We start from the raw sequence: 27,181 nt of genomic DNA, 5'->3' as shown, positions 1-27,181 counted from the left end.
AACTGTTTAGTTAAGTAAGTTACTTTTTGGACTCACATATATAATAAAACATAGAGCATAATCATAAAACTTTATTGATCCCCAGCAGGAAATTCACAAGCTACCCATCAGTATGTAAAAAAATAACTCAATCAGCATAAATGTTAGTTATCAAAATAAGTTGAAGTATCACGTCCAAATATTATTCGCCACTGGATCAGGATCTGGTTCTGTAAAATTTTGAATGCAGACTTTTACTTGACAGGGTATAATTACACTGTGGTACTTATACTTTTGCTTAAGTAAAGGATCTCAGTACTTATTCCACCACTCCAAATACTCCATATGTAGAAGTCCTTAATTCGTTAGCAGCAGCTCCGTTGTGTTTGAATGAATGAATAATTGTGTGTATGTTTGTGTTTTTAATGTAAGATCTCCACCTGAAAAGTAACTAATACATGTTAACTATCAGAGAAGAACACCGGGGCAGATAATACGTTACCTGCTAGATAACTCAAATCCTTCGATAAAGTCGCCACTTTAATAAATATGCTAAAATAATCAGCATTATTTCTTTAGCGTTTTTGCCTGAGTGTGGTGGGTGGTGACGTTTTTAAAATGGCAGCCAGAAACACCAATGGGAACACGGATACCTCTGTTCAGGGTTCTGGACCAATCGGATATCGCGAACGACATCACTCCAGTCAGATCGTACTCTGATAGGCTGATTCTCTGCGTGGGCGCACGTAAGCCACTCCTCGCTGTCGTAACGTTCGGACGATAATGAGGAAGTGAGAAAAATAGAGCGAGGAGGAGGAAGCAACCTCGATTGTCATTACTTCACCGTGACTCTTCGTAAAGCGCCATGGCTGAGTAAGCTCCCAAATGTGTTTTTGAAGTGTTTAGGTAGTCGCTAATCTGGGAAGGTTGGGGTTAAGTCGTTGTAGACCTTTCTAGGCGTTTTGGTGTCATGTTAATTTGAGTAGTGATGTTAAAACTTGTTGACTGATTAACGTGAATCAGTTATTAACGCTATTTGTCTATCAAGCTTACAATCAATGACAGCGTGAGAACATGTTTCTAGAAATGTCTTAAAAACACATTGTGATCTGATGCATCGTGTTTTCTGTAATTATCCAGGGGATGTGTCATTATTTTTAGTCCACCTGATTCCAAGACTTGGGAGTAGGCAGAGGTCACAGGTCATGGTAAAGTTAGAGCCAGGTTGGGCATAATCAGCCACGATTTAAGGTGGAATATCAGATTCAGATTAAAATAAGGGGAAGCCTAGGGGAAGCAAATTTAATTAAATTTAAATTGGATGTATGGACGGATGTACAAATTGTATCTTATTTATAGAGTGAAAAATATTTACTTCTTTTGGTGGACAGTTGATGCTCAGCCTAAAAACAGGTGTCCATCAGATCGTCACGGTAAATGTGACAATTTCTCTCGTTATCACAGAGCAGACATTGCACTGATTGGGTTGGCTGTCATGGGCCAGAACCTCATCATGAACATGAATGACCACGGCTTTGTGGTAAGATTACTGCTGTAAAGTAAATAAGTATATTTTAAAGAAAAAAATATCACTGTATCACGGTTCTGTTTAGCTTGTTTATTTGACTCTGTAATCATGAAACGTCTTCCCCAGGTCTGCGCCTACAACCGTACGGTGTCCAAGGTGCACGACTTCCTGCAGAACGAGGCTAAGGGCTCCAAGGTGATTGGAGCCGAGTCTCTGGAGGACATGGTATCCAAACTAAAGAAACCGAGGAGGATTATCTTGTTGGTCAAGGCTGGACAGGCTGTGGACGATTTCATTGACAAATTGGTGTGTGTGTGTGTGTGTGTGTGTGTGTGTGTGTGTGTGTGTGTGTGTGTGTGTGTGTGTGTGTGTGTGTGTGTGTGTGTTTTTGTTGTATTCTTTTTTATGAATTGTTTTAGAATTAGTCATGGAAAATTGAGTCCTAAGTAGTAAAACTGACAGGTTTTGTGCTACATTCTTTCAGGTTCCTCTTCTTGAGGCTGGTGATATCATCATTGACGGTGGTAACTCTGAATACAGAGACACAACAGTAAGTCAGAAACACTCTTTAGCAGTAAATCTTTATTTCTGTTCGGGGATATTCTCATTGTATCTGTGCTTGTGCAGCGGCGGTGTACGAGTCTGAAGGACAAGGGCTTGCTGTTTGTTGGCAGTGGAGTCAGTGGTGGAGAAGACGGGGCACGTTATGGACCCTCACTCATGCCAGGAGGGCATAAAGAGGCCTGGTGAGTCCTTACAAACTCCTCACATTTGTTAGATGTTGTGAATGCCACAGATGTGTTAATTAAATCCAACACTTCCAACTGACAAAAGTGGGCGTGTGTGACTTCAGACACGTTAAAACAATCTATAGACTGTCTCTTCATTTTCATGCATAAATCTATGACTGGATGTTGTTTTATTTTGAAGGCCGCATATAAAAAACATCTTCCAGAGCATCGCTGCCAAGGTTGGAACAGGAGAACCTTGCTGTGACTGGGTCAGTAGAGTTGTTTTTTTAGTATAGAATACACTGACCATCAATGATGTGTTGTGAGATCAATATTCTGCTTTTCCTCCGCAGGTCGGAGATGAGGGAGCAGGACATTTTGTTAAAATGGTCCATAATGGCATAGAGTATGGTGACATGCAGCTGATCTGTGAGGCCTATCACCTGATGAAGGATGTTCTGGGTATGGACCATGATGAGATGGCTCAGGTGAGGTGTATGGCGTAATATTGTTGTCATGCCAGTTCTGTCCTGTTAAATGGCAAAAAAAAAAAAAAGAAAAGAAACACAATGTGTTTGACTATACTTTATCATCCTGTGGGTGAAACATTCAGGTTTTTGACAGCTGGAACAAGACGGAGTTGGACTCATTCCTGATTGAGATCACAGCCAGCATCCTTAAATACAGAGACTCTGATGGTAAACACCTGCTGCCCAAGATCCGTGACAGCGCTGGACAAAAAGGCACAGGGAAGTGGACGGCCATTTCAGCCCTGGAGTACGGCACACCTGTCACTTTGATCGGTAAGAGGAAGAGGTTGTAGACAAGGAAGTATCTTGTTTCCTTCTTGTTTTCTTCAGTGCTGGCTGCTTTCAGTAAACTGTGTCACCATGACATGGCAAAAGTCTTACCTCACACCAAAGAAGACTGAAGACTTTTCCAGTGACCTGCTCATCTTAAGTGACCTAAGGGGGATTTGGCTTTGCTCTTTGTCTATCAAATGGTTATGAACAAGGGGGAGTTCATGAAGCAAGATTAATGATCCAGGGCAAAAAGTGTCATCAGCTTTACAGAGTGAATGTGGACCCCTGTTAGCATATTTATGACAAACATTCCATAGAAGTCAAATAATCGAAATACTTGTGGTAGGAGTTCTTTAAATCCATCTGACAGCTGTTCAGATTCTGTGTATTTTGAAATTTGTTTGTGATTCATTTGTGAAAATGGAAACCGAGGTGGTACAAAGGCTTCATTGTGTAAGAGCTGTCTGACAGGCTGGCACAGACAGAATGAGTGGATTTCTGCTCCCAACGGGGAAAACAGGACAGTTCACTCAATGTCCCTTTCTCTGCCTGTGGGTTGCATCATGTAGGTGTGCAGTGTTTAGCAGGTCATGCTTATCCAACAGTTTTTCTTTTTTACTCTTTATACAGTGAGAAGGTAATTGCCATTTCTAATATGCCAAACAAACTAGACAAACTCCTCTTTTTGTATGTGGAGAGCTGTTTTTTTTTTTTTTTTGTTTGTTTTGTTTTTTTAAATTCAACTTGTTCTCTCTGTCTCCTATTACCCCCCCCACCCTGTGTCTCAGGGGAGGCTGTCTTTGCCAGATGCTTGTCCTCTCTTAAGGAGGAGAGAGTGGAGGCCAGCCGCAGTCTTTCAGGCCCACAGGGGGTCAAATTCAGCGGTGACAAGGCAGCCTTTCTGGAGGACATCAGAAAGGTAAAACACACACAGTATAGTATTACTGTGCTGTATATGAGATAGTTAAAAGATCAACAAAGAAGTTCTGTCTATGTACAAGAATTAAAATAAACAAACTTAAAAAAGGCTAGAAAAAGATTTTTTTAATACAATATATACAATTTGTGAACACAATAGGAGTGCAAGGATTTAACTATAACTGTAAGTATAGCTTTGACAGTGGTGTGCCACCTTATATGAGGTAGGAACAGATCAAATGTGCATACAGTATATATATCTATACTGTCACGAGATGAGCTACATTTTCATTGAAGACAGTGGACTGATGCACTTTGGCGAATTCTGGAGCCCTGTGAAGTCACGTCTTTATTTATGTGTGTGTGTGTGTGTGTGTGTGTGTGTGTGTGTGTGTGTGTGTGTGTGTGTGTGTGTGTGTGTGTGTGTGTGTGTGTGTGTGTGTGTGTGTGTGTGTGTGTGTGTGTGATTCCCTGAACTTCCCCTCAGCAATTAATAAAGATTTTCAGAAGGTATACAACATTCTGTATGCTTAAAACTATCTGCTGCTGATCATGTATGAATATAAAATGTAACTTACTTTCCAGTGAAAATTGATTTGAAATTCTGCCTTTTATATCAGAATACATTAATTCATTTTCTCTACCCAGGCCCTCTACGCATCCAAGATCATTTCCTATGCGCAGGGCTTCATGCTGCTGCGGCAGGCAGCCAAAGAGTTTGGCTGGTCCCTTAACTATGGTGGAATTGCTCTGATGTGGAGAGGAGGCTGCATCATCCGAAGGTATCTTTAACCTCAGGTGCCCTCATGTCACATGTTTGCCTCACTGCTGCCTTGTGCAATGTGATGTCAACAGGGATCTTTCAAAGTGATGGTGAAAACTGTGGTTAGGCAATGTAAAACTTGAGAAAGCAAGAGGACAAAAATACATTTTTTTGGGGTTATTCATTAAATGTTTTAGAAAGTTGGGAATTTTTAATCATAGACACAAATCATTTAGGAAGTTATTAACTCTTTGTCACTGCACTGTGTTGTTATGCTGGAGTTAGAAAGCTAGAAATTCAGACTAGGACTCTTCTGTAAGGTCAGAGGAAAAATGGTGAAATCACAGTTGTGACACTGGTTTACTTTTTGTAATCTTGCAAAGATGTTGCATAAACCTAAATCAAATATAACATCATGACTTGCAGAGTGTTGCCACCAGCTGCTCAACCTGTGAGAAACAGTTACTCAAAGGACACTGAGTAGATGCTTGTAACAGAATGTAGGAATACAAATAGCTGGTTTATATCCTGTACTTTATTTTTAATTACCCAATGAAATGCCACTTGTTTTTTTTTTTTTTTTGGCCATTGTTTTGATCACTGCTCTTTCCTCTCCCCACTAGTGTCTTCCTGGGTAAAATCAAAGAGGCGTTTGACAGGGATGCTGAGCTGCAGAACTTGCTGCTGGACAGTTTCTTCAATAATGCTGTGCAAGACTGTCAGGTATGAGGAAGCAGCATGTGGCCAAACACAAACCTGCAACAGCCACTGACAAGACACAAAACAGTTTCCTCTTTTACTAAGAGAAGCAACATTACCACTTATTGACCCAATCATCAGCTGAGATGTGCACCCCCCCCCCCCCCCCCCCCCCCCCAAGTGATTTTTAAACTGAAGTCTAGTAACTTATTTTCATATTGAGGAAAGGACACCAATGATTTATTAACAAAGCTATCAGCCCATTTTAAGAAACTGTCAGAGCTCTTGATTAAGGTCGTCTGCTGTCTCAAAAACCCACCTGAACCAAAGGCAGGCACAGAAAAAGTCCAGTTGGACCTCAGGACAGTCCAAATGGAGCTGAACAAACATAACCAGTGAGACTAAACACTGATGGATGCAAGTCAAATAACATGCAGCCAATTGTTCTTCTGCAATGATTGAGATCAGAGCTGATAGACAATCCACTCAAACACATGGTATTAGACAGTGTCACACAGACCTCAGCAATAAACAATACTCGGCATGGTCTGATTAGACTCAACATAATCTGACAATGAGGCTTAAGATGGTACTGGTTGATAGTAGCCAGGTGGCCTTATGAAGACCGCAAATCAGTTCTATAAACAAAAACCTGAATATATTTGTTGTTTTATCTCTGTTCAGGAGTCTTGGCGCAGAACAGTCAGCACGGGAGTCCAGCATGGCATCCCCATGCCCTGTTTCACTACGGCTTTGTCTTTCTATGATGGCTATAGACATGAGATGCTGCCAGCCAACCTCCTCCAGGTAAGAGAACAGTAACACAGAAGCTGCAAGTCCCACTGATCAGATGGCCCACTGTGGAGGTCTATCAGATTCAAAAGATCCTGTGTAACTGTGTTGGAATTTAGGGGCTGTACACTGTGTTCGCAGCTGCTTCAATGAGCTGCCATTGGATTTGGTTTTAAATGTCTTAAATATTTATGAATATATGAAGAAAGGCAACTTTCAAAAAGTTCATCATTTGTCATTAAAAAAAATCCTGACATAACGTCTTTAAATGTTGAAGACTAAATAGCATTGGGTTGAACAAAAAATTTGTAATTTGACAAAAAAAAAGAAAGAAAAGGATTTAATTATCTCATTCTTGTGGGTTTCAGAGGTTGTTTTTTGTTTGTTTGTATTTAGGCCCAAAGGGATTTCTTTGGAGCACATACGTATGAACTACTGTCAAACCCTGGTCATTTCATTCACACCAACTGGACCGGTCATGGTGGAAATGTCTCGTCTTCATCATACAATGCTTAAAGACCATCCTCACATTACAAACAAGAAAGCGGAGTATCAGTGGAAGTTACCTGTGAGAGAAGACATGTTACACATTCCATGTTCACAGCCACACATGAATATTGAAAACACACTCACCTCAGCAGTCACCTTATTCCACCTTTTTACTCCTTAGACATGTTGTCGTTTTATTTATCATGTTAACTTCATCTTGTGTTTTTGGCATAGCAACGTAGCAGTCACAAAGGGGCACCAACCAAGTGTTTACTCCATCTGAACACTGTGGACATTATGCTGGCGAGCAGGCTAAAGTTATCATGTTGGGCCCAGGGTTTACGGTGTTAATGCTGGATTAAGGTGAACCACTGCACTGTGTTGTGTTAGGCTAAATAAAGCTTTCAATCCCTTTATAATTAGTCTGTATGGTCCTTACTCCGTGAGTGCTGTAAACAAGATCGGAACATGTTTGTGTGTAGCATTAAATTAGGTAACAAGTGATAAATTGACTCATAAATAGTAAATTTACTTTGAAAGGCTTGTTTGGTACATACAGAAGATAGATACAACATGATGCTGAATACAGGACACTGTGCCAGACGACAAGGTTTAGGTGTCCAGGCTGGAGTTATGAGGTGACAATAGGTTCAGGATCAGCAGCACTGAAAACTAGGATTTGAATGTTTGAAAATACATTTTGAATGTGAACATTTTGGTTTCAAAACTGAAAGCTATTATTCAAACCAGATATTCAAAATAAAATTTGAATAACTGAAAAAAATTGCTTCATTCTTTTCCCTCTTTCAAACATTCAACTCACTTTTTTCAGCATTTCAGATCTGTTCATTCTGACGTTGTCTTAGCAGGCAAAACTGATCTGAAACTTTAAAAAAAAAAAGGTCCACACTTACAAAATGGTTTTAAAACTTTGAACTGTTGGAAAGTAAGATTTGAATGTCTGGTTTTGTTCTTTTCAGTCTTACAAATCAGTCTCTTCAAGTCTTAAAACTTGGCTCTGTAAACATTCAACTCATTTTTTTTGTGTGGCACATGACTGATACATGGCTGCCCCAAAGAAGACTGAAGGCTTTTCCAGTGACCTGCTCATCTTAAGTGACCTAAGGGGGATGTCAAGCCATCCTCTTAAAACTCGACAGCCCAGTTAACTGTTGTGCACAAACTGTAGCTGGTGTCCAACCATTAGTCAGGTGTGGTGTGCTCGATGCTCCTGTGTAGGTCCTCTTCTTAGCCAGTAGGCAGAAGAAGGTGGAGCAGGTGCGCTAAAACCAAGGCATCATCTTTACGGTATCCACCTATATTGACATCCAGTGGGACTAATCAAATCGTGTAGACTCAGCCTGTTAGCTGATTGGCTTATTTTCTTAGAAGCTATGTGATTGGCGGAGCATCCATGAGCTCCCGCCCCGGTCTTCTGCAGAGTTTCAGATCAGTCGCCTGTGAAAACAGGGTCAGAATTAAGATTTGACACTGCAAAAAAAAAAAAAAAAAAAAGTTGAAACACTAAAGAACTGAAAGAGTTGAATGTTTACAAATCAAGTTTTAAGACTTGAAGAAACTGATTTGTAAGACTGAAAAGAACAAAGCCAGACATTCAAATCTTACTTTCCAACAGTTCAGTTTTAAAACCATTTTGTAAATGTGGACCTTTTTTTTTTTTTTTTTTTTTTTTGAAGTTTCAGATCATTTTTGCCTGCTAAGACGAGGTCGGAATGAGCAGATTTGAAACACTGAAAAATGTGAGTTGAATGTCTGAAAAAAAGTGAGTTGAATGTTTGCAATCAAGTTTTAAAACTTGAAGAGACTGATTTGTAACACCGAAAAGAATGAAGCATTTTTTCCAGATATTCAAATTTTATTTTGAAAGGTTTGAATAATATCTTTCAGTTTTGAAACCAAAATGTTCACATTCAAAATGTATTTTCAAACATTCAAATCCTAGTTTTCAGTGCTGCTGATCCTTATTTGTCTTTTCTAGAGTTAGATTACATTGGATTATTTATATGATATCTAGGGAACACTTACGTACTTACTGTACACTTAAGATACAGCAGTAGGGCTGGGCGATACGGCCTTAAAAACAAATCCCAATTTTTTTTCACAAAAAATCCGGTTTACGATTAAAATCGACGAGTTTTTCCCTGCTTGCTGCCATGTTGTTTATGTATCGCTAATATGGCAAACGAGTGGGGACAGAGGCTGAGCCCAGAGGGGACCCTATACAGCAGTACAGCCTCAAAACTACCATAGTTAAATGTTGTCTAAAGGTCTCAGCAAAAACATTATAGATTCACTTACAATGTCCTAGCATACAGCAGCTCCCATACTTGGAAGTAGCTCAGGTGCACTGCATGCTGCATATGATGTGCAATTTTCAAGCAATTCTAGATCTGTGGTTCCCAACTTGAGGATCAGGAGAGAGAATATCAGCTGGACAGGAAAAGAGAAAAATATTGCTCTGCCAGTCAACTTCAGTTTTCTCTGACAAGTCTCTGCTTTTCTTGTAAAATGGTGGAACGATGAAGCTGTGCTTAACAATCAGTTTAGTTCAGAATGAGACACATTCAACCTTGTAATTAAGCATCACAAGCTGATACTGCTTCATAAAACATCCTGTTAGCCTTTGGGTTTAAGGTGACACCCCTGGTTCACAGCCTTTGTTGATTGACAGTCCCAATCTGTCTCTCTCAGTATTTCCTCTCATCTCTATACACTTGGTTGTCTAATGGAGACATAACACGCTGCATAAATGTCATTTTAAGGGGTCACCAGCAAGTTGGGAATTACTGGTTTAGATTGTTTGCCTAATCAAAACAAGTAATGCTAATTACACTGTGAAAAGACTAGAATACTTTGAAAGAGGCATAAATGTCTGTGAATAGAGGAGTAACGTGGCTTTCACACCGATGAGTGTCAGTTCAGATACAGAAGGGTTTGTTTGAGTGAAGAATTATTCTTTTAAGCACCGTACTCCCTGCTGTTCTCTTTAATGTTTGTGGCGGGGGATTCTCAGCTGTACTGTCAGCTGCTGAAAAACCTGTGCTAACAGCGCTGCTATCACCTCCACATCAATGAAGGATGTGTGTGTCACAGTTGTTATTAAACTGCAAACAAACCCTCAGCTCAGTGCACCTGTGCTTTGGGGTGTGGGATGTTTGGGTTTACTAAAAGCTTCTATTCAGTCGTCCTGAGACACGTCAGAGACCTCCTTGTTTGGCTCCAAATGCCACAGCTTTGATCCTGAAGGAGAACACAGCAGAGCAAACAAATATAACCACCCTCCCATGCTTAGCAACATACATTTCAAATACCACAAACAGGCTGCTCTATTACCAGAATGAGATTCACCAGTGTCGGCCCTTTACCAAATTAGTGCTACACTGTTATTTGGACTCATCCCATTGGTTAATGAAAAACAAATGTCTGTGTTCCTGTCCTTTTTCTCTGATAATTAGTCTGGAGGACACAGCACTCTACAATTACAGGCCTTGTATTTTTAATGAGGCCTGGTGCCAAATGGAGGTTGCATTAGAGCACAAGATGCTATTAGAGCTCAGTGAAGGCAGCGCAGGTGGCAGATGAGGCCACTGAGTCATCTGCAGACTGAGCATACAGCAAGGCGACACCACAGTGATGCATAAGGAAGCAGGAGGGGGAAGACTGGATGATGCTAACAGGGGGGATGAGTCCAAGTAACAGTCTAGCACTAATTTGGTAAAGGGCCCACAGCCTATTTGTGGTATGTGTATATACAGTGGGTACGGAAAGTATTCAGACCCCTTTAAATTTTTCACTCTTTGTGTCATTGCAGCCATTTGCCAAAATCAAAAAAGTTCATTTTATTTCTCATTAATGTACACTCAGCACCCCATCTTGACAGAAAAAAACAGAAATGTAGAAATTTTTGCAAATTTATTAAAAAAGAAAAACTGAAATATCACATGGTCATAAGTATTCAGACCCTGTGCTCAGTATTGAGTAGAAGCACCCTTTGAGCTAGTACAGCCATGAGTCTTCTTGGGAATGATGCAACAAGTTTTTCACACCTGGATTTGGGGATCCTCTGCCATTCTTCCTTGCAGATCCTCTCCAGTTCTGTCAGGTTGGATGGTGAACGTTGGTGGACAGCCATATTCAGGTCTCTCCAGAAATGCTCAATTGGGTTTAGGTCAGGGCTCTGGCTGGACCAGTCAAGAACGGTCACAGAGTTGTTCCGAAGCCACTGCTTTGTTATTTTAACTGTGTGCTTAGGGTCATTGTCCTGTTGAAAGGTGAACCTTCGGCCCAGTCTGAGGTCCTGAGCAGTCTGGAAGAGGTTTTCTTCCAGGATATCTCTGTACTTGGCCGCATTCATCTTTCCTTCAATTGCAACCAGTTGTCCTGTCCCTGCAGCTGAAAAACACCCCCACAACATGATGCTCCCACCACCATGTTTCACTGTAGGGATTGTATTGGGCAGGTGATGAGCAGTGCCTGGTTTTCTCCACACATACCGCTTAGAATTAACGCCAAAAAGTTCAATCTTGGTCTCATCAGACCAGAGAATCTTATTTCTCATAGTCTGGGAGTCCTTCATGTGTTTTTTGGCAAACTCTATGCAGGCTTTCATGTGTCTTGCACTGAGGAGAGGCTTCCATCGGGCCACTCTGCCATAAAGCCCCGACTGGTGGAGGGCTGCAGTGATAGTTGACTTTGTGGAACTTTCTCCCATCTCCCTACTGCATCTCTGGAGCTCAGCCACAGTGATCTTTGGGTTCTTCTTTACCTCTCTCACCAAGGCTCTTCTCCCACGATTGCTCAGTTTGGCTGGACGGCCAGGTCTAGGAAGAGTTCTGGTCGTCCCACACTTTTTCCATTTGAGGATTATGGAGGCCACTGTGCTCTTAGGAACCTTGAGTGCTGCAGAAATTCTTTTGTAACCTTGGCCAGATCTGTGCCTTGCCACAATTCTGTCTCTGAGCTCCTTGGGCAGTTCCTTCGACCTCATGATTCTCATTTGCTCTGACATGCACTGTGAGCTGTAAGGTCTTATATAGACAGGTGTGTGCCTTTCCTAATCAAGTCCAATCAGTTTAATTAAACACAGCTGGACTCCAATGAAGGAGCAGAACCATCTCAAGGAGGATCAGAAGAAATGGACAGCATGTGAGTTAAATATGAGTGTCACTGCAAAGGGTCTGAATACTTATGACCATGTGATATTTCAGTTTTTCTTTTTTAACAAATTTGCAAAAATTTCTACATTTCAGTTTTTTTCTGTCAAGATGGGGTGCTGAGTGTACATTAATGAGAAATAAAATGAACTTTTTTGATTTTGGCAAATGGCTGCAATGACACAAAGAGTGAAAAATGTAAAGGGGTCTGAATACTTTCCGTACCCACTGTATATACACCATGTTTTCAGTTAAATATCTCTTCTTTCAAGCGCTGCTGAAAGGACATAGTGTAGAACACTATAGACTGTGAGAAATACTATTCAACCAGTCCACCTAAGACAGTTTCAAAATCAGTGTTCAGTCCTAACATTTTATCTGGGGATTTCTCTGAATTTTAGGTTTTTATGTATCAAAATAAAAAATAAAGTAATTTCCTATAATAGTTTACTACTGACCTAAAACAGTTTACAGCATTAGAAACACAAATACTGTATATTAAGCCTGTGCTGTACTGTATTGGTAGGCATCACTGCACAGATCCCAGCCGCAGGTGTTTGCAGACTTAGATCTCACTGCCTACATTATCTGCATCCTTGCTCACAAATTTCATAGATATACTGATCAGCCATAACATTATGAGCAATGCCAGGTAAAATGAATCACACTGATTATCTTGTTAAAATGGCACCTTTCAGTGTACAGTATATTAGGTAGCAAGTGAAAATTCAGCCCTCAAAGTTGTGTGCTGGAAGCAGAAAAAACTGTAAGGATCCGGGTGACTTTGACAACGGCCAAATTGTGATGATAGATGACTAGGTCAGTACATCCCCCAAACTCCAGGACTTGTTGGGTGTTCCAGGTCTGCAGTAGTTAGTACCAACCAATAGTTGTCAGTTAACTGGCAATAGGGTCATGGCCCAAGGGTCACTGATGACAAGGTTGTTTCAATCTTTAAAATGGTTGAAAATGAGAAATACTGTACATTGAGCTAAAGAGAAATATTCAGCAGCTACATTGATGATGTCACCATCAGTGGGAAGGCTGTTGAATTTGTCTAAAAGATTATCTCTAGCTTTTTCACTGAATGTTAGACAAATGTGTGCTCTTCCTAACAATGTAACTATGGAGGCACAGTGCCAACCAGCTGATGCATTGGCTCCTGTGTGCACAGTATTAGGTAGGTGATCATAATGTTATGGCTGATTGGTGTATATAAAAGGGTAGCTTTAAGTTTAACTTAAGGGAAGAGAAAATTACAGCATGTGCATTCAGGAATGACTGACCTGGGGTTTGGGTACGTGGATCCAGAGAAGCAGCTCATTGAGGGGCTGGCGAGAGGACTCTCAGAAATCACATGACCAGATCACTCTGTGAGAACTTCTAGAAGACCTTCTCACCCTGATAGCATCGGGAGAAAGCATATTAATTCACACGTTTTCCATGCTAACAGAAGCAAGGTTTGCTCTTTTTTTCCCCTCAAACAGCATAACATTGAAACTATCATCATACTAAATCCTCTTGGATAATTTTATCATTCAGTAATTGTTTGTCTGTGTATGCTCTTCTCATGACACGATCTTGGGGTCAAATCAAATAAGTTAAAAAATAAAACTTCCCAACATACATGTTAAAAAAAAATAGATACTTTATTCATCCCTCATAGGAGAAATTCATATTGTCCTGTAGCTCTTATCTTAACTTTATATTTATTATTTTTACAATATGATAAACAGATAAAGGCACCCAGTCAATAAGATATAACATAAATAGCATAAATAACATATCAACAATTACTATTAAAAAGTCTAATGGCTGTGGGGACAAAGGATCTCCTCAACCTCTCAGTTCTGCAGCACAGTGAGATGAGCCTCCCACTGCAGCTGCTACTCTGTTTAGTCAGTAGATCGTAGAGGGGGTGTTTATTATTGTTCAATATAGAAAGCAGCTTCCTCCACATCTGCTGCTCCACCACAGTTCTGAGAGGGTCCAGACCCCTGCCTAGCACAGAACTGGCCTTTTTCGCCAGTTTGTCCAGGCGCCTACAGTTTCTGTCTGTAATGCCAATCCCCCAACAGACAGCAGCATAGAACCACCAGCTCCTTTTTGAGAGAGTTCTTTTTGCTCCAGTCAGTGAAGACCTCCACTAGGTCCCTGTACTCCCCCTCCCGTCCACCGCGCACACATGCCACAACAGCCGTATCATCAGAATACTTCTGAATGTGGCAAGACTGCGTTATACCTAAAAGTCTGATATGTAGTCCGTGAACAGAAAAGGAGCAACAACAGTCCCCTGTGGAGCCCCAGTGCTGCATTCCAGTGTCCCAGAAACACATCTCCCCAGCCTGACCTGGATGTCAAATAGTCCATAATCATGACGTCAGGCAGGGGGCCACACCCATACTTAGAAGCTTGTCTCTCAGTATGGGAGGCCGTATAATACTGAAAGTATTGGAGAAGTCAATGAACATAATCCTCACATATGAACCAGGCACATCCAGATAGGCAGATGCCCGATGCAGCACGTAAAGCACCACATCTTCCACTCTCATATGTTTCTGATAGGCAAACTGAAGGGGATCAAGATCCTCCTCAACCTGTAGCCTCATGCAACGGACAAGGAGCCGCTCAAAGGTCTTCATGATATGGGATGTCAAAGCCACCAGTCTATAGTCATTTAGCTCCACCAGCCACCCTGTTTTGGGCACCGGTATTTGACGAGAAGTCTTCCACAGCACCAGGACTTTTTCCAGCCGAAGACTCATATTAAAGAGCCTCTGAAGAGGGACAGCTAGTTGTCCTGCACAGTCCTTCAGAAGCCTTGGACATATTCCATCTGTTCCACTGCCCTCCCTGGCCAAAGTCTCCTGAGCTCAGCTCCAACCTCTTCTGTTGTTAGAGACAGAAGGAGCTGTTCAGATTGTAACAGAGGGATGGTGGAGGTAGAGGGAGGTAGCAGTCATAGAGGATGATGTATAGTAAGGAGTTGCAGAGGTGGGGGTGGAGAGAGCAGCCTCAGAGTTGGAGATTGAGGGAGCAGCCACAGAGGTAGAGGGAGCAGCCACAGAGGTAGAGGAGACAGCTGAATATGTGGAGGGAACAGCTGTAGAGGTAATAATGATGGCGGGAGCAGGCTTGAACATGGAAGTACAGGAAGCTACAGCAGAGGTAGAGGGAGCAGACAGAATGAGGTGTAGTGAGGAGCTTCAGAGGTGGAGGGAGCACCTGCTGGGGTGCTGGTGGAGGGAGCAGCTATAGATATGTAATAATAAGAAGATAAGAAGAATCAAATACTATATTAACGTAAAAACACAAATGTTTTCTTTGAATCTATGCAGTGATGATCTGTTTCGGATATCCAAAATGCTACACATTTGTTTTGTAATGCTTTTATTTATTTTTGTACAGAACATTAATTTGTGTGGCTGTATTCCAAAATGTTTGAGCCCATCTCCTAAGTAGTTTGTCTAACAAGACAAGCACAATACTGTACCTACAGAGGATTGGTTACTTTCTGAGATGACCACAAGATGGCACCATAGTGAGAAAGGCAAAGGGGAATAGTAATGCAGGCAATTTCTTGCCTTCCAAATGATTTAATTATTCTACAGGATGCTCTGTAATGTATATACAGTGGTTTTCTGTTTTTCACTTTGCTTTGTCCCTCATGAAGGCAGGAAAAACACAGTGGGCCTTCATTCAACACTGCTGCTGGAATAAAAAGCGAGTCTGTGTCCTCCTCAAAACTGTTGAACTTTCCAGCATCTGCACAGATGTGATGACAAGGTGGTCCTTCACTTCATGTCCTCCTTTCAAAAAATTGCTCCACTAGTACTAGTGTCACATTTTACACCCATTATCAGAGCATTTTTCATAATATTTGCAGTTGACTACATCCAGCAGAAATGTATTTTATACCGCTTACCTATGCTACAAGCAGTCTTTGAGTCTGCTAAGGGCAGGCAGGCCATTTTTAACTTTATTAAATATGAATTTAGATTCTTAGTGTCCTCAACTAGCGTGCATACAAATCTTCACAAGCACAAAAAAAAAAAAAAAAAAAAAACTCCCACAACCCTATAAAAACGAATGGTTAATAAAGTTACCTTTTAATAAGGGGGAACTTGCATCAGTATTGCAGAACACTTTCTAAAAAACACTTCACATGAAGTGATTGTGAACATACAAGCTAAAAACACAGCTCTGTCTGCAGTCTCTTAGTTTGCATTTTATCTAGATTAACACATCAACAGATGATTAAAACACCCCAAAACTAAAATATTTCAAAATACAAAGTATGAATACCTGCTAACATGCTAAGTCGGCTGTCAAAGTCACTTTGAAAATCATTCAGCTCATACATTTTATCCACTATACAACAGAATAACACTTGGCTTATTGGTCATAAGAACCACAGTGAAAACAACTGTACTGACTAATTAACTGAGCTCAGGAACTAGAATATGAAAAAAAGCTTTTACTAACAAATGCATGTTTTAGATTTAAGGCAGTCTTCTAGTTTCACAAGTTTGGACAGAGATCACTGCCAAACTACATGTGCGACTTTGGTCCTATTTGTGACATTTATAGGTATTAAAAAAAAATACCTCAGCCCAATTGTGTATGGTCCACTCTAAAATTCATTTAGGGATGGTCCAAGGATCCTTTTCAGGATTTAGACAGTCATGCAGCAATTCCACTGTTGGTTTGCACGGGCTCACCCACCAATGTCTTCAGCTTCTTCAAGACTGACTCCAACCTGGATTCAGACGTGTCCAAGGTGTCCCTATACATGTGAATTAAAGTGTTGGCAGTTCAATTAATTATAAAATCAAAAATAAGTCACTGTCAAAAGGGTATTTATACCTAGTCAAATTCAATTTTATTTCAGACTTCCCTTGGATTCACAAAACATAGAAAATGCATTCAGAACCACTTCAAACACAAACTTTCAATGGGAGCTTGTCAAACATTCACCACATCAACCTAAGCTCACTTGCAAACTTCAACACACTTTCAGTATTTTCTTCCCCACACAGACTTCACTAGCAAAGTCACATTTTCACACAGAGAGGGTGGTAACAAAGAGAAAATAAAACACACAACCAGACACAGCATTCACATCAAACCAGACAGCAAGAGAAAACTACAAAAAGATACAAATAGCACTTGACATTTCACTGTTTTTAAAGAATTAAGCCTGAATAGAAAATGGTGAGAAAAAGCAGAGACCTTAGGGATTTCAACACACAATAAATGTCCTTGTGATGGCCATCAGGAACACACTCGTACTTGCTTTTTCCTCTCACACTCGCACAAAGCCACAGGTGGTTCTCAACTCTCGCAGGCATTTGTCTCTTTATAAAAAAAAAAAAAAACTTTGCACAAACAGTCCCTTCTCACACTTGCTTTCATTTTTCTCTCCCGTTCGCTCACTCTCATTCGGTCCAACACCAATTCCACTCATTGATCTCGAAAAGCGACAAGAGCAGACAAAATTTTTATATCCATACAAAGGGGAGAGGAAAAAAGAACACCCACCGTCTAACACAGTATATGCGGAGTGAAGCTGTGTTCTTTGTTGACAAAGCATTTACACATGGGAAGAAGGAATTGATAACTGAGATCTGTCGAACATTGCTGCCAATGAGGCGCTTCCTCCCGGGAAATTGGGAAAGAGTTGGTGAACTGCAGAAGAGACTTTCATGAAGGCTTTTCCAAAATACATCAAACAAAAAGAAAAACAAAAAGATGAAATCAACGACTTGTAGATATATAATTATATCAAGCTCACTTTGCAAGAGGCTGAAGAGCTTAAGATATTTGTGCACGCTTAGAAATCTTTACCTTGCATGCACAATCATCTGTGTGACATTTTGTCAAAAATAAAAAAAGGTAGTGTGGCAGTTTTCACTATCAAATGAAACTTTTCACCCATTCACTGAAAGATTAGATAATCAGTCACACACAAGTATAAATTTTCTCCTTAACAAAATAAAAGGCTTTCTGTTGTTTTAAATAATATAAACTTGAAAATATAACCAGTTCCCGCCTGTAGATATACTTACCAGATTAGACTAACAGCAACAGAAAAGGTTAACTCAAAGCTATCTACATTCCCCAACTAGATGACTTAGATTCCATAGATGTGCCAAAGCCAGAGCTAAAGCCACTGTTGGAGGTGGTATTAGTGCCTGCAGCCCAACCAAGGGTGGCTGAGCTGGGGCTGCTGTAACTGGTGCTGGCAGAGCTATAGGTCTGATCTCGGGTTGTGGTGGCTGTGCCTGCTGTTGTGGTGAGACCCTGCTGGTTAGCCAGCATGCCCATCATTCCCCAACTGCTCTGCAATGCTGCCTGAGCAGCAGCCACCATTGCTGGGTTAAGACCAAGAGCCCCAAAGTTAACCCCACCGCTACCGCTGCCTAGCCCCCCGCGGTTACTGCCATAGCCCTGACTGAACCCACCAGCCCCAAACCGCCCTCGATCCATCATTTGCCTACTATTATTGTGTTTGGGCTCAGCATTGGAGATGTGCACACTGACACCCTTGATTATCAGGTCCTCTCCACACAGGGCTTGGGCAACCTGAAAAAAGAAGTGAGAGGATTATCACTAGTGATGATCACTAGGCATATACCTCAAACTCAATCTTTTGCTGTTAACTCATTTTGCTAATGTTTACAGTTACATCGTATGTGCTAGACTCTTGATACAGTTAATGCTTCTTTTGTACTCATACATGGTATTTCTGTGCATGTTATATCTAATACATCAAGACCAATGTCCCATTTTTTCCTCTGTCTATAAATGTACATCTTGTTATTGTGGCATCAAACTCTCATTTAAGGAGAATCCCACCTGGTCATCAGCAAATGTGACAAATGCAAATGCCCGGAAAGGTTTGGGGATGAAGACATCAGTGACTTCGCCATACTGCATGAAGTACTGCCTCAGGTCATCTGTTGTCATGTCCTCTGTACAGCGGCCAACAAAGATTTTACGGCTCCGCATTGGCTCATCAGGACACACCTGAGAGGACAGCCATAAATGAAATAATGACAATACCTTTATGTTATGCTTTTCAAGTTAAGCTCTAGACTAGTTCAGATTTAGTTTTTCCAACAGTGGATAAAACATTTGTAACCTACATTAAGGCTGCAAAATTACAGCAGATGGTTTTCATCCACTGCAGTGATGAAAGTAAGATTTTAAAACTCTTAGGGCACTTGGGGCAAAATCATATTAGGAGATAAAAAGTGGAAAATCCACCCATATTGAACTGTTTTGACTAGTTCATCCACCCTAATAGTCAAAGGTTGTTTTGCATTTATTCTTCCAGGTTTACATGGTTTGCAGATCAAGATCTTCTACAGATAAATTATGACACCTTTAAAACTTGGGGCTCAAACTACATTTGAAAAACTAAAATCCAAAGGTTTTGGTCCACTGACCCATGACTTTTAAGACAATCTAAACTGATTCGATGAGGTCTTTAATATTCGTCAGTATCTGAAAACGGTGCCTAACGTACCTTCGAGTTGGGAAGTTTGCAGTCACACCATCGTCCATCAATCATGTGTCTCTGAGCGATGACTTTGGTTTGCATCTCATAGTCAGCAAATCGAACAAACCCAAAACCTTTTGAGTTACCAGTTTTTGCATCTCTCTTGACCTGCAGCGACCAGACACACGAGCAAACTTTATTACTGACAGACACAGGCCTACTACATTTAAAACACAAACATTCATGGCCAGCTGAGATGTCACTACCTGTACCATGATGACCTCCCCAAAGGTACTGAAATAATCTTTTAGGTCTTGTTCTGTTGTTTTCCAGGGCAACCCGAGGACAATCAGATCTGATGTCTTCTGAAACCCCCTTTTAATTTTCACAGCTGAGGCAGCATCTATTTCCTCCATCTTCCTTTTATTATCTGTGAAGAATAAACAGACTGTGATCCACTCATGTGAGGAGAAAAATCCAACATAGACCCTCTAAGATCTTAGCTGTGACCAAGGGAGCCATACCAAAAGCACAATCTTGCCAGACCTAGGTAAATAAATGTAATCTAAGATAAACCTGTAATATACGGAAAAAGTAATTCACTCCAACCTCTGTCTCACCTTTGGGATAATTGACGACGTAAACCAGGTTTCCCCAGTCGTTCTCAGGTGCATGCAGGACACCCTCCACAAGACGAACTCCCCGCATGCACTGGGACTCCGGGTTCCTGTACCGTAGCCCGCACGCCCCTGGAAACTGTGCTGCTACCGATGACAGCAAAACAGTCCCATCGTCCTCTGAGGGGATCTCCATGGGCTCCTCGTTTTCATCCTCGGCCACACGAATGTACAACTCTGACATGGTCTCAGCCTGAACACTGGTCTGAGTGCAGTCCTCTGATGGAGCTCAGGTTATTAGGTTATTGGTAAACACCGGGTTGATGCACACGGAGTCTGGGTTTACTTGAGTTAACCGTGCGTAGTGTGTGAAAGGCGATCACCCGCTCTCCTCTAACATTTAATAACCAGCAGCCATGAGAGGTGAAGCTTTCTGCCCGACGCGTAAACAAGTTAGCAAGCTAGCTAACACGCTAGCATGAAGGCAGCTTCAAAAATGAATGGCCATTTAGTTTCGCGTTTTTTTCCTGTCAACAAATACACGAGTTTCCCTCTTGTTTGCAAATCATTGGCCTAAAATCGTGCGTAAATAACAGCACCGAAAAGTTATCCTATTCTACGAAATTTGAACGAGAAGCCGATAGACCTAAACAAATTTATTTACAGCGGCTAACCTCTTTAACCTCAAGCTAGCTAACAAAATGGCTGCTAAGATGACATCATACTGTTGGGAGAGCGCACTTGTGATTTTGATAGGGGGGTCAAATATTAAAATTAAAAGCGTTTATCAAATAGTTTTGCTTCTCATCACCAGTTCTCGGTCCATTTTAATTTACTTCACGTGCACCGTATGCGGTTAAGTTTACAAGCCTTGTTGTGTTTCATAAACCGCAAAAGGCAAATTTAAATCCTCGTGATTCACCCTTTCAAGAATAACCGCGGATTCACCTTAAAACCCAAACAAAAGGTGCGTACTGAGAAATTGTATTGAAGAAAATAAACTGTGCGACTTCATCGATATTCCTATTTGAAGCTATGATTATGGTAAAAAATTGAACATATGTCTAACGGGTCTAAATTTACGTTTGTCCAAATTTATTATGAAGTTTAACACAAATTCTGACACTCCAGTTGTTCTGTGCTTATTCTGTGCAGCCAAAGAAAGTTTAAAGTTATTTAAAATCCCAAATATTTCAAAATCATATTCACTGGAATTACGCAGGCATAAAAAATATTGGCGACAGTTTGGTTTGTATATTTCATTGAATTTAAACATATTAATGAAGAGGATAGTCGGGAAGATAACAGCTTGTTTGAAACCTGTTTTTTCGCACGTTCTGGGGACAGTGGTCATTGTTTATGACTGTTTTGTCAGTTGCTTTTATTGTGTCAAAGTAAACACACCTGTTTTATGAACCCCCGCAGTTCACCTACAAATAGATCACTGTCAGAGTGCCTGCTCATGCGGAAGTTTTCATCAGCAGAAGTGCCATGGATCACATAAGAAGATCTGGCATTCTTCTTACAACTGTGTGAGTATCATACTCTTGTATAAAAATGGACTTAAGCAATTTACCGTATTTGAAATATGAGCTGATTTCTTTCCACAGTGTTGTTTTACAGTGTTTTATCACAAGAAGTGTGCTTTCCATTCAGAAAAGAGAATGGCTTGAGGGCCCAACAGCAAAATTAACAGGTAAATCTTTATTCTGTCATGACATGCAGTTGTTTATGGTGCATTCATGTGATGTGAGAATGTGTTTGCATTTACAGAAGGAGATGTGACATGTTTTTCTGAATACATGGAAATGTGGATTCATAGCACAATGATTGAAGGGTTGGCATTCTGGCTGTCTGGGGCCTTACAGATCAAAGGTAGATTTATTTATTTACACAATAAGTGGCAAAATGTTTACATAAATGTCAGATTAAATGCTTTGCTTCTGAATCACCCTTTTCCTTTCTCAAGTCAATCCTGCATCTCTGGACCATCTAAACCTCCAGCTGTCTGCCTGTGGATTCGCACTGCACAAAGACCTCGACAAAAATTTTGTTTTTCGAGTCAGTTATACTGGATGTTTTGTCCAGCAAGAGGTATTATATTCTTTTAAGAATTATTTCGCCTATGCAGTAGACTGTATATACACAAACCTTTGCAGTTTGGTGATGACAGTTGTCTGACTGCATTGTGATTTTTCAGCATGGCTTCCACGTTCTTATGTTGATTTTGGCAAAGAGGATAAATCAATTTGGAGGCAGACCTCACAGTTTCATAATGATGTGCCCTGTGGTGTCTGTACTGCCCAACAAAGAGCAAATCCAATGTGACCCAGAGTATATTCAGGTACAGTGTTGGACTGAGGTTTATCATGCTGCTGTTGTCATTTTGCATCATCCATTTAATTTAGTTTACATTGTGTGTCCTCAGGTGATCAGACAAGTTCCCTATGATAACTGGAAGAATGAGGTATTAATTAAATCCAGTCATACAATTGTGCGTATATGTTTTAGATGTGCATGGATGAGAAAGAAAAAAGGAGAAATATATCACTGACTGTGTTTGGATTTTGGTGTGTTTGCTTTTGTGTTACAGTTGCACTGGTCACTGTCTTTGAGGGATCACCTCGTTGTAGCTCTGGAGGATGCCAGCTTGATCGCGATGAATGTTGACATCAACAGATCAGACATCACAGTCCAAGCCAGGAGGGGGGAAGTCTTGAGCTCTGTGAAAGTAAGACTTCTTGCATGTTATATCGCCACCCAGTGGCCTTTATCAATATTACCACTTAATTGCTCTGTCTTTTTGGTTACCAGCTAAAGGAAAATGAAGGGGAATTCCTGGCCTTAAAGCTGGTCAGTGGTGTGTATGCCTACAGTATGGAAGCTACATGTCCAAAAGGTAGGTAGCAAGACAAGAACTAGTACTTGGAAATTACTTTTCAGATCATTTACTTAAATGAAAATGGTGATAAAACAATTTAAAAAATGCTCAGTTATAAGTGAAAATCTTGCATCTGAAGTCTTACATTGAGCAACTCACTTAACTACAGTTCATCAACTGAAAATTTGCTTAAACTTACGCTATACCTGTTCTGCAGAACATAATCCCGGTCAGTGTCTTACTTTTCTTTGAGTAGAGTTGAGTGGAGATTGAGTTTTAGTTTTCTGCTACATTATACAATGTTTGAGAGTTTAGTCCAGGGGATCCCAGCCTTTGGTCCCCTCCAAACACTGAAGTAAAAAAACAGAACTTCAAAACAATTTTAATTAACATTATTTGAGTAAACTTAGAAATTTTATGCCACTGATCCCATTAACACAATTTACCCCTGATCTTAATTTCAGTGACTACATCTACAGCAGAGGACACTGTGCTGCACATTTTCAAACGGCACATGGGTTTGACCAAGCGAGGCAGCTCTGACAATGACAGACTGACAGTCAGTAATGTGTCAGTGAACCAGACTGCTAATTTTACTGTGTACGAGATGAGTGAATTTGTGACGCTGATCATTCCGACAGACAAAATACTTCAGACCAAGGTTAGTGCTAGAGCAGCAGTTAGCATCTTCATGGTGTACATGGTGGTACATTTTGTGTGGTATACTGTAGTTGGGTCAGTTTCTGAACTTTGAGATTTGTGTTTTTCCCATAAGAAGTTCTTACCATGTAAAACATCTAAGCCAGATTTGTTTTACAGATCTGCATGGAAAGCAAACAACTGGTGCAGCCGTTCTACAGGGTGGATGTTGTGCTCACCTTCAAAGAGACAAATCACAAAATGCACTGGACCATGGAGAACACCCTGCCATGCACAGGTAAGTGTGCTGCTGATGAGCACAGTAAAACTAAAGTGGTGATTAATTATTGGATGATATTTTGACCACTAGCCATTTACTGTAGTCACACCAGGTACACATTTTTATTTGTTTCGCGGTCAGTCACTTAATCTTTCAACTCTAGTACCTTTCATACCAATTTAAACTGAGGTAGAAGTAAGTACAAAAGTCATACAAGAAAATGATAGCAACAATAAGCAAGAAAAGGCAAAAGAAGGGTGAAGAAAAACATTTATTTCTACTTTTTTATTCTCTGTATCTTGATGAGCTTGTTTCATCATTAAATTTCCTTTACTAGTACAATAGTGAATATAATCAAAATTTGACTTCTGTTTGATGATCAGCAATATATATATATATAGATAAATATATAGATAAAGATCCTTCCAGAAACATTTGAAACATCCAAAATTATTCTAATCCATTCTATTCTATTATTTTATGTTTTGAATAATAAATTGTGTCAGATACAATATTTTCACCAAAAACATAAAATACCTTGTTAAAAATGATTTAAATTACATCTACCCTTTGTCCCTAGTTAAAAATACTGAATCAATGACGATGAAATTTTTTTTCATTTCATATGTTTAACTGCCGGACTAAAAATGTCTCCATTTCACTTTACTGAAAAGTTAATTCTCAGTGTTCTCAGTGCTGTGGTGGCAAAAACTCATGTTCATACATACCCGTCTTAAACTCTGATTTGAATTCTGCTTAGAGGAAACAGGTGAATATGAAAGCACTACTGCTGGAGTCAAACTCTGCACAAATATCACAATGGGTGGTATGCTCAAACAATAAAGAGAAGTGATGAGCGAAATTCTTTAGTGGAAGAGGCTTTAAATAGCAGGTCAAACATAGAGAATCTTAATTCAAGGATGTGTTTATGGTTTTACTTCAGGGAAGTAGATATATTGATATTGTTAGTGTTATGGAGAAAGTTTCTAAAATTGTGTAAAAAATGCATTACTCAAAATAAAAGTCATTATTTAAAATGTGAAATAATTGAATTGCCATTATGTTGCTTTTCACATTTTCACCTCATGTATTCATATATCTCCACAGCCAGTTCAGCTGGATCACACACGACATCCTCTCCTGATCCAAACACCACAGCTCCCTCCATGCTAACCTTTAAAACTGAGAGTTTAACTATAGATCTTCATAATACAACAGTAAATACTTCAGCAGAGCCACATTTCCGTGAGTCAAGTGCTAATGAGCCATTAACAGGTTTCCCCACAACAGTTGCACCTGAACAAGAATACCAACAATTTATAGCAACCAGTGGGCAAAGAGATCAGCATAAGAAAAGAAGACTGAAGTGGATGTGGTAGGATTAAAAACCATATGTGAATGAAACCTTTAAAAATGATGCCAGAAATGAAATCACTTTATCTAGTCTCATGTCTGTTTAGGTGTCTGCTTGGTAAACTTCAAAATAATCAAATATATGTCATAGCAGTGAAGGACTGTTTTTTGACAAATTCTGCAACACCACGTTTTCTAGTCACTAAAAGCCTTATATGGATTATTGGAGTATTTTTTGTTTAGTTTATCAAATTAGATGTCAGCTGCTGTTTCAGTGTAGTGTTAATATAAAGACAAGTTGATTTGCTTCTTTTGTTTTAATTCTCATTGGTGCCATGTGCTACATGTCTGCTTGCAGTCTTGAAAGGTGATGGTGTGGTCAGTTAGTGCTGTGAAGGTTGATTATACAAGCAGAAATACAGACAGACCTCTGCCAGCCGTTGCCTGAGGGTGGACATTATCCAGACGCAGACAAGGCAGGCGTTAAATAAACATGACTCTATCTGAGCAGTACAAACAGGCTGATGTAGAGAAGACCCTGCCGTTGTTATAGCTTATGCCATCTTTCAGAGAAGCTTTGTGTCAGAGAAACTCACAATAAAGCCCTTATTCTCAGTAACAGAGAGAATGCCTTCCCCTCAGTGATGTGTCTCACACCTATGGAAGTTTATTATTTCTTAAGGTGAACATGAAGCTTTACTGTTGTCTTTTCTTCTGTTAAAAAACTAATCTAATCTAACTGATCAATTGTTGAGTCTTAACATTCAGTCTGTTACTGCTTTATGTGTCTTTGTGAACTATACTGTGTCAACAGGAGAGGGCACTATTGAATGCTTTTTCAGAAAAGTCCGCGTGGGCCACAATCTAATGGCTGCTGCTCATTTTGGTTTTAACCAGTTTTAGTCTGTTTTGCACTGGAAATCTATCCAGTCTTTGTTTTTTTTTTTTTTTATCTATATCAACAGTTGTACTGAATGTAATTGCCAGATTATCCCTGTAAACTATTGAAAGAAGGGAAGTGTTTTCCAATAGTTAAATAGTTTTACTTGACTGGTAGGGAGTTAAATGTTTGAATGTTTTTGACACAGTTTGGCAGAAATGGATCAGATTCTTTTGACTAAAATGACTGAAGATGTTTCAGTTTTGTTTTCACCCATTTTTTCACCTTTGTTATTGTGACCTTTTGGTATGCACCAAAGCATCTGTAAATGATAACAATGTTATGCAGTGATATGCAGTTACATGCATCATATACAATGGGCTGTGGGGCAGAAAATCTAAACTTCCTTGTGCCTTTGGTCCCCATCTGTTCAGTGAACTTATGAGCAGGAAATGGAATAAGTGGTGCAAAAAGCAAGCCAACATCCCCGGTTCTTTCATGTGGCCTCTCTCGGCCATTACCCTATCTGTACTGACTGTTAACTGTCTTTACAAAGTTAAAAATCCCTTTCATGTTTCACTGTTCTTTTTTGTTTTAATTTCAGTCGTAGCATATGGTTTGCACATCTGGGAGATGCTAAGGATGGTGGCACCCAACCCCCGCACACAGTGCTTCTGTGAAGTGATCCATATATGGTCTTCATTGTTATTGCTCATAATCACTCATCATTATTATAAACAAGTCCTGTCTTGATCGGCCTCTTTGAGTTTTCTCTGTAAAGATGCTTAATAATGTGAACTTTAATTATTTCAAACCAACATATGTACTGTGGAAAAAGTGAATACTTGTACTAGTTTTACTGTGAACATCACAGACACAGAGACGTCTTCATTCTACCCTGCAGCTGATTTTACCACCTTAGACTAATTCCAGTCTCTTTACATGAGGTCATCATTTTTTTTAAACAAGAACTGTAGAGACATTTACAGTAAGCTGTTCTTGTCTTCACGTGATCAGACAACTTCTTGACGACCTGACAAACTGTCCCACTTCTGCAATGTCACCACAAACAAACAATCAGATCAGATCAAGAAATTAGGAAAGTGTATTTTAAATAAATAATCACATTTGATCATGGATTAAAGAGTGTT

At 40.1% G+C, this 27,181-nt stretch overlaps 3 protein-coding genes across 10 annotated transcripts; 2 read left to right on the top strand and 1 right to left on the bottom strand.

The window, feature by feature from the left end:
- The first annotated feature begins 767 nt into the window (after positions 1-767).
- On the top strand, positions 768-7,121 carry pgd (phosphogluconate dehydrogenase). The gene is made up of 13 exons (XM_026332640.1): positions 768-852; positions 1,444-1,519; positions 1,634-1,813; positions 1,992-2,057; positions 2,135-2,253; positions 2,438-2,507; positions 2,592-2,726; positions 2,852-3,041; positions 3,830-3,960; positions 4,608-4,741; positions 5,346-5,445; positions 6,106-6,228; positions 6,610-7,121. The coding sequence occupies exons 1-13, from the start codon at positions 845-847 to the stop codon at positions 6,727-6,729; spliced, it is 1,452 nt and encodes a 483-aa protein (XP_026188425.1). The 5' UTR covers positions 768-844; the 3' UTR covers positions 6,730-7,121.
- A 2,734-nt stretch (positions 7,122-9,855) lies between these two features.
- On the bottom strand, positions 9,856-20,703 carry tardbpa (TAR DNA binding protein a). Of its 5 annotated transcripts, XR_004463114.1 has the most exons (9): positions 20,001-20,703; positions 19,647-19,810; positions 19,408-19,548; positions 18,735-18,905; positions 18,377-18,461; positions 17,418-17,564; positions 16,484-16,662; positions 13,163-13,277; positions 9,856-9,963 (listed from the first exon to the last, which is right to left on the bottom strand). XR_004463114.1 is itself a non-coding variant. In XM_026332497.2 (6 exons), the coding sequence occupies exons 1-6, from the start codon at positions 20,239-20,241 to the stop codon at positions 17,470-17,472; spliced, it is 897 nt and encodes a 298-aa protein (XP_026188282.1). In that variant the 5' UTR covers positions 20,242-20,703; the 3' UTR covers positions 16,736-17,469. The 5 variants fall into 5 exon arrangements, 2 of the variants coding, with proteins under 2 accessions (XP_026188282.1, XP_026188281.1); XR_003297259.2 differs by lacking the exons at positions 9,856-9,963; positions 13,163-13,277 and adding an exon at positions 15,027-15,128; XR_003297257.2 differs by lacking the exons at positions 9,856-9,963; positions 13,163-13,277 and having other exon boundaries at positions 15,534-16,662.
- A 168-nt stretch (positions 20,704-20,871) lies between these two features.
- On the top strand, positions 20,872-26,872 carry ciroz (ciliated left-right organizer protein containing ZP-N domains). 4 transcript variants are annotated; one of them, XM_026332868.1, is made up of 12 exons: positions 20,872-21,041; positions 21,423-21,529; positions 21,608-21,693; positions 21,771-21,872; positions 21,967-22,091; positions 22,198-22,341; positions 22,426-22,464; positions 22,591-22,728; positions 22,812-22,896; positions 23,343-23,539; positions 23,698-23,815; positions 26,635-26,872. In XM_026332868.1, the coding sequence occupies exons 2-12, from the start codon at positions 21,489-21,491 to the stop codon at positions 26,781-26,783; spliced, it is 1,224 nt and encodes a 407-aa protein (XP_026188653.1). In that variant the 5' UTR covers positions 20,872-21,041; positions 21,423-21,488; the 3' UTR covers positions 26,784-26,872. The 4 variants fall into 4 exon arrangements, with proteins under 4 accessions (XP_026188653.1, XP_026188651.1, XP_026188654.1 ...); XM_026332866.1 differs by lacking the exon at positions 26,635-26,872 and adding an exon at positions 24,905-26,091; XM_026332869.1 differs by lacking the exon at positions 26,635-26,872 and adding an exon at positions 24,905-26,091 and having other exon boundaries at positions 20,876-20,964; positions 21,654-21,693.
- Positions 26,873-27,181: the final 309 nt, after the last annotated feature.

The sequence above is a fragment of the Mastacembelus armatus genome, chromosome 7, assembly GCF_900324485.2.
Source record: "Mastacembelus armatus chromosome 7, fMasArm1.2, whole genome shotgun sequence".
In the NCBI taxonomy this organism is placed as follows: Eukaryota; Metazoa; Chordata; class Actinopteri; order Synbranchiformes; family Mastacembelidae; genus Mastacembelus; species Mastacembelus armatus.
This window is presented reverse-complemented; position numbering and strand designations above follow the sequence as displayed.

What these genes read in the sequence shown, in the direction of transcription:
- pgd (XM_026332640.1), top strand. An exon ending in ACGATTTCATTGACAAATTG is followed by an intron (nt 1,814 to 1,991) that starts GTGTGTGTGTGT and finishes ACATTCTTTCAG; the next exon opens with GTTCCTCTTCTTGAGGCTGG. An exon ending in TTCTGGAGGACATCAGAAAG is followed by an intron (nt 3,961 to 4,607) that starts GTAAAACACACA and finishes TTCTCTACCCAG; the next exon opens with GCCCTCTACGCATCCAAGAT.
- tardbpa (XM_026332496.2), bottom strand. Translation starts at nt 20,241, where the DNA reads ATGTCAGAGTTGTACATTCGTGTGGCCGAGGATGAAAACGAGGAGCCC. An exon ending in CGTCGTCAATTATCCCAAAG is followed by an intron (nt 19,811 to 20,000) that starts GTGAGACAGAGG and finishes TATTCTTCACAG; the next exon opens with ATAATAAAAGGAAGATGGAG. An exon ending in TCACATTTGCTGATGACCAG is followed by an intron (nt 18,462 to 18,734) that starts GTGGGATTCTCC and finishes TTCTTTTTTCAG; the next exon opens with GTTGCCCAAGCCCTGTGTGG.
- ciroz (XM_026332866.1), top strand. Translation starts at nt 21,489, where the DNA reads ATGGATCACATAAGAAGATCTGGCATTCTTCTTACAACTGT. An exon ending in AAGTCTTGAGCTCTGTGAAA is followed by an intron (nt 22,729 to 22,811) that starts GTAAGACTTCTT and finishes TTTGGTTACCAG; the next exon opens with CTAAAGGAAAATGAAGGGGA. An exon ending in GAACACCCTGCCATGCACAG is followed by an intron (nt 23,816 to 24,904) that starts GTAAGTGTGCTG and finishes ATATCTCCACAG; the next exon opens with CCAGTTCAGCTGGATCACAC.